Genomic DNA, 6,843 nt, shown 5'->3' on the forward strand with positions numbered 1-6,843 from the left:
TAATGATAAAATAAAAAATGACTCGCTAAAACATACATGGTTGACGTGGCAAGTGCACAAATTTGTAAATCTTTTTTCCTTGTGTATCCCAAAGAAAAAGATTTAATGTTTTGTGCACTTGCCACGTCTATGGCATACAAACCGAGTACAATTTTTCAAGTCAAGTCCATTTTAATGTCACTCAAGCACGACTCTTAGTTTTTTTTTTTTTTATAAATGTAATACATTGATAAGCAAAGGAAAATTAAAGTACAAGGAGGCCAAGGAAGCCTTCTCAAAGAGCTACAAGGCAAAGAAAAATTAAAGACATCAATGATTACATAAAGGATTCCATCTAAAAATAAAGTCTTAAAAAATAACCCCTGCAAACTTCAAGTTTTGTTTTGACCAAAGGTACAAAAAGTCCAAAATCTCCAAGAATCCATCGTGAAAACTTCTTATCTTACTATTGAACACCTTGTTATTCCTCTCGTTCCATACCCCCCAAACAATAGTCGAGAGAAACATAGCCCAAAAGAATCTTTTTCTGGAATTGAAACTATTATTGGCCCACTCTACCAACAATGATGAGAACTTACTAGGAAAGACCCATTGAACACGGAATAGACCAAGGAATTTTGACCACATAATATGAGAAAAAGAATAATGAATTAATAAATGATCTACGACTCTTAGTCAAAACCTTCTTAAGAATCCTATCTTGTTATTGGGATTTGAAGTTGGATTGTGCTGGAGTGACCTCAAGATTGGACCTCATATCGCACGTCTTGACATGAAAGTGGATAGGAACCATAGATTCTTATTCACTCTTATCTCGAGGAAACATTTATGGCTCCCATACACTTTCACATCAGGGTGTGCGATGTGAGGTCCAATCTTGAGGTCACTTTAGCATTATTCTTTGAAGATTGAATAAGAGAATCTCGGGATTGTCAACAAATGTGTAAAAAAAAATCTACCAAAGACGTGAATGATGACGGATTTGGGGAAGAAAAATAAGGGATCTTCATACTTACCACACACAACAACAAAAAAAAATGAGGGAAATTCTAGATTATTTATGATAGTTTCTTGGAGAAGAATGTGATATGGGAAGATATGTCATTATATTTAAACATGGGTTTATATCAAATATTAGCAAAATCCAAAGGGGCAAGTCTAAATTTTTAATAAAGAGGAATGCTAAACTTATCGTTGATATGTAAAAGATAAATATTTTTTGTGCCATCAAATATTTATTATGTTAAAGATCAACATATCTTATCTTTTTCACTAAAATACAAAATAAATAGAGGCATTATTGAAAAGTAAATATGGTAAGAATATTAACATCCTTATGAGATCATGGACGTTAGCATTCTCCTTTAATTAAATAATCGTATTGTATTAACCTCAATTCATACTTTACTGACATGGAGATGTGTTCAAAATCATAGATGTTTTTCACTCATATCTCAATGAAAAGCATCTATAATTATATACACACCTCCATGTCAGCAAAGTATGTATTGAAATCGCTCCAGCATTATTCTTAATTAATTACACCTCTCAATTGAGAATAAACATTGTTTTTTTTTTTTTTTTTAATGTTGGAATTACACAAACAAGACACAAAAGTGACAAAAATAATGTGGTGGCACGCACATAACCGTAGATGCTTTTTACTCGTATCTTGTGGAAAAATATCTATAGTAATGTGCACGACAACACAAGTTTTTTTCACCCTTGTGTCACCCCTGCACGACTTTTTTTTTTTTTTTTTTAAACATATATGATTCTGAACACACCTCCACGTCAGATCAAGGTCAAATACAGTGTCGTCTGCAGTCACTCTATCATTGTTCTTTTTGGTTGTAATCTTGGCACCACGTCATCATAGGTCCTCTTTCGACTGGGGAAAAGAGGATAGCATGTCAGAGACGCAACATCATCTCGTTGCGAAAACACCTTCATGTTAATTTTAGTCCTCATTTTCTTAATCATTTTAGATTTGCATTGCTTTTAGATCTCCCCTAGATAAACAATCTTCCTTGGATCTTGCAAGTCCTCTGAGAGAAAGAAAAGAAGAGAGACTGGAGAGATCTTCACAGTAAACATGAATGGTTGACAATACAGAGAAGGAAAGTGAAGAAAAGAGAAGAGAATAGACTAATGGGTGTCTATATTCTAATTTGGTGGGTTATAAACACAAATTCATTTATTTATAAGAAGAATTGGTGTGTCAATAAACATTCTCAGTAATTTTGACGTAACCTCCGACCCTCTGAGAGTTTCAAACTGAAGGCACATCCTTGATTTTGGTATTACTCGATAGACTAATAAATTGACTGAAATGCCCTCATCTTGATATTTTAACCAGAGATCAAAAGCCTCTCACCCACTTCTCTTCAATAGCTTGTTTGACTGCAAGGAAAATTATTTTCCAAGTTATATCCCATGAGCATCAATATTGGTTAAGAGGGAGAGAGAAGCAGAGCACATCAAGGCAACAATGTCACCAATTAAAACCATGCACAGCTTATCAGCATAGTTGGATCTTAAACCATATTGTCATTCTCGATGAGCCCAAGACCTTGAAGGTGAAATCTGAACTGCACCATAAATAAACTCTTACATCAGGAGTTGAGTCCCACCTTTTGATGATCTGTACTTATGATACACTACCCACCAAAAAGTTTGACAAATTGATATCAATCATCCAATCTGTTGAGGGATCATCAAAAGCTTAATTTGGTTCAGTTAGTCTTCGATTGGGAGTCTGCACGAAAAGAACCCTCAAGAGATCCTACATGCACCTCATGTAGACAACAGGACAAGCAATCACTTAATGCATTTTTGCAAGCATATCATAAAAGCAAAACCATGCAAACTAAGTTCCTCCTAAAAGATAATCAACATTTAGTCACAAGGGAATTAAAAAAATAATTATATTTATTATGATAGCGTCACACAAAACCATACAACCCCACAACAAATGAAAAGAGTCACAAATCAACAATTACTGACCAAAACAGATAACCAACCAACATAAATAATAATTACAACCAACTATAATAGATTTAAGATAAACTTTCCAAGTCCTCATGGATACAGATAAAAGTGCATGATCCATACATACCTTCTATGTACACCCATTTCCTGTCCCAAAGGCACCCCCATGGACCCAACATTTGCAGCATAAATGACACAACAATCAGCATAATGGATAACATTTGGCACAACGTTTTGCAACTCTTACAACATTATTTCACATTTATATCATCCTTGGCATCTGAAGTGAGGATTTTCGAGCTTGGGGATTTCCCAATGATTGCTTTCTTGACCTTCACGATTGACTGTTTCACCTTTGAAATGATGTTATTCGAGTGCTTTTGAGTTGATTTGGTTGGAACATCTTGTTTAGATGGATCCCCATCTGTTTTCGACTGATCAACATCTTTGGAAGATTCCAGATTTGGAGCATCATGATATTTTGCAGCCTCCTCATCTAATTCTGTTGCCTTATCCAACTTATCTACAACAGCTTCTATAGCATCTTTTGCCTCTGCCTCCGACTCTAACTCCTTCACAACCTCAGTAGTATTCATGTCCACTTTTCCTTCTATATCGCTATCTTTAGTGGTCTCAACCGAAACTGTTATATCATCTTTAACATTTTCCTCTTTCTTCTCTTCAGTGCATCCTTGTATGTTTCTGTCTTGGGTGGTCTCAACCAAAGAAGCTGTTATATCATCTTTAACATTTACCTCTTTCTTCTCTTTAGTGAATTCAACTCCTTCACAAGTCCTTTCAGCAACTTCAGTAGCAGAATTGGAATCAGTCTTGCTAGTCTCAGGTTGTGCTAATTCCTCAACTTTGACATTCTCTTCTTCCTTCTCTTCTTCGACCTTTTCCACCTCGAGAACCCCACTACCACCTGCTTTCTTTTCATCTTTTTCCACATCAGGAAGAACTGAAACTCCTCCATCTTGAGATTCCTGATTGGTGGAAACAACTGTATCTGAACTTTCGCACGCAAGAGGCTCCTGACCTTTACCAGTTTGTTCCACTTCCAAGGATTCAGTAACCTCCTTGAGCTTAGCGACCAATGTATCATCAACTTTTGCAAGTTCATCCTTCTCACTTGCCTTGGGCTCAGGCATCTCGGAAATTTTCTCAACTTCTTCAATGACGTCGGATTTCTCTTGTGGTTTATCCTCCACTTCCACAGCAGATTCTGGTTTTTCTACCACTTTAGAATCTGATTGTGCAACTGCTTCTGGTTCTTTTCCTAGTTCAAGTTCTTCAACAGCTGATTCTGGTTTTTCTACTACTTTAGAATCTGATTGTGTGATGACTTCTGGTTCTTCTATGATTACTGATTCTGGTTCTTCTATTATTTTAGACTCTGATTCTGATGATTCTTTTGGTTTGTTTCCTACTTCAGGCACTGGTTCTTGGGTAGGAAGTACTTGCAAATGCTCCATTGGTTCCTCTACTGCTAATTCAGGAACAGAAGATATCTTCGATTGTTCTTCTGGTTCTTTTTCAATAACTTCTTCCCCCGGTTCTGAAACAGAAGAAACACATATCGTTGAATCCGGAGCTTCTGCAACTTTTGGAGCAACTTCTGCAGGCATATCCGAACCAAGGGCATCATCAACCTTTTCATCCTTTTGAACCTCCACACTTGCAGATAGGTTAATCTGTTTATCCTCCATCTTTTCTTCCGTTTCAGCTACAAAAGCTATGGGAGTTGCCAATTCCTCAGCTTTGGGCTTTTGTTCCTCTTCTGTTTCACCGTTTTCCATGGATGGTGATACACCCTCTTGTTCAACAACTTTTGTTTCTTCGGTTACTTTCTTCTCGATTTGCTGCAATAATTTGAAACAATTAACCACAAACCAAAATGACCATGATTAAGGAAAGAATTCCATATATCTGAAAATTTTAAAATAAACAGAGGAATTGGGCATCATTGTGAAGTTTATCAACTAAACATATCTGTTCATATCATGGTTTTAAAATTAGTTTTGACGACTCGTCTCGTCCATGAATGAGACCAAGTTGACTCGGATGAGATTTTAAAAAAAATGCCTTAGACTCAGAACAAATCATGCCTATGAGACGACTTGTCAACCTGTCTTGAATGAGATTTAAACCCATGGTTCATATACAAACTAGGAGAAGTGATCTTCTTCACCCTCTTTAATTAAATGTGAATTGGGTACAAACCCAGAGGATGCAGCCAAAAAAAAAATCCGTAATAAAAGGGAATTTTTTTGAATTTTCCCTAGATTTTCATGGGAATCTCATGAATTATGTATTACTTTTAGGAACCTTCGGATGGATCTTTGAGAAAATCCTTATACATAACAGGAAACTAGAAAGTTTTCAATATTACATAGTTTTATCAGACTAATTAATGAAAAACTCTCCTGAACGCATAAACCAGATTATCAATCCACTGAGATGAAGCACATCTCATGTAAACCTAATAGAAACGTAATAAAAATGAAACTTTTTTCAGGAGAAACACAAGAACTAATAAGTCTTATGCTAGCTCTCACTATGGTGGACTAAATGAATTTTACTGATGAATAGTTAAACAAGATACATTCCATTAAAAAAAAATACACAAAACACAAAACGAAAAATTGAATCTTTCACAGCTCCATAAGATCAAAATTATAAATTATTCTAGTATTTTTTTTTTCTGAAAAAGAAAATGTTGTTCAAGCCTTCAAGGCATAATTTCAAACTAAACATCAAGGGTGTTTTGCTAAAATTGCTAGCAGCTTAAACCTTTCCGAATTTTATTAGGTTATTAAATTCAAGGAAGCTAAAATCAGATCCTCCTTGAAGAAAATCCAAAGTGGGTCTTGCTCAAAACCGCTTGTCATGGCCTTAAAATCTTAAAAGGATAAAATCCTTACTTCTAGCTCTAAAAAAGGTACTAAAATGATGGTATTTGTAAAAAAAAAAAATAAAAATTACCCAGAGTAGCTCACCTCATCAGTGCAATGATCTGGGACAACAGCCTCAGTAGCCATGGATTGAAGAGGAGAAATAGCCTTCTAGTTCAAATTCAAGGAAAGAAAGAGAAGTCAAAATAGGGAAATAGAGGAGTACGGATGAGGAAAACAACACAAGTGAGCTCACATGAGCTGGTATGAGTCGTAGAAACAACTCATTTCTCCAAAAAAGAAAGGAAAAAAATATGTTGCAAGTGGAGGATTGATTTATTCATTATTAAATATTATTAACTAACCTTAGTGAGTCTTATTGCTAGTTTTCAATGATGTAACTTTTACCGTGGTGGTGTTGATACACGTGGCACGACACGATTGACTCAGCTTTAGGGATAAGAAGGTGGAATTTTAGCACTGCTTGGAGTCCCTTTCAGCTCTGTTGTAATTGCCTTTTGATCCAATTGCTTTGAAACTTCCAAAGCCAAGGGGGACTCTTAGTCTTGGAGACATAGTCTGCACTCCTTATTGAAATTGAACACGTAATAAATCATAAAATGGTGTTCTCCATGATGAGTATTAGCTAATTCTTCTGCTTTTCTGTCTCTATTTTAGTACTAGATTGTATTAGTTAATTATCAGACACCCCCTCCTCTATTAACAACCTGGAGATTGAAAACAACAAGTATTCTTATTTGATTGGCTTGCCAGCAAATGAACAGATGTATACACTATATAGGTAGGTAACGACCGAATAAAAAAACCCCACATCATCCATGATTTAAGCAATTTTCCTGTAATACATAACATGTATCTTAATATGTCCGTTTGTTAATATAATAGTGTTTGTGTGGCTACATAACCCACCAGCTGCACACAAAAAAATAATAATAAT

General features: G+C 35.5%; 1 protein-coding gene across 1 annotated transcript; it reads right to left on the minus strand.

Moving 5' to 3' along the window:
* Positions 1-2,910: 2,910 nt before the first annotated feature.
* LOC147383684 (uncharacterized) lies at positions 2,911-6,198 on the minus strand. Its single transcript, XM_086427597.1, has 2 exons — positions 5,991-6,198; positions 2,911-4,853 (listed from the first exon to the last, which is right to left on the minus strand). Exons 1-2 carry the CDS (start codon positions 6,030-6,032, stop codon positions 3,243-3,245), a joined length of 1,653 nt encoding a protein of 550 aa, XP_086283723.1. The 5' UTR covers positions 6,033-6,198; the 3' UTR covers positions 2,911-3,242.
* Positions 6,199-6,843: the final 645 nt, after the last annotated feature.

Source organism: Akebia trifoliata, chromosome 16 (assembly GCF_017979445.1).
Source record: "Akebia trifoliata isolate Shusen 1 chromosome 16, ASM1797944v1, whole genome shotgun sequence".
NCBI lineage: Eukaryota > Viridiplantae > Streptophyta > Magnoliopsida > Ranunculales > Lardizabalaceae > Akebia > Akebia trifoliata.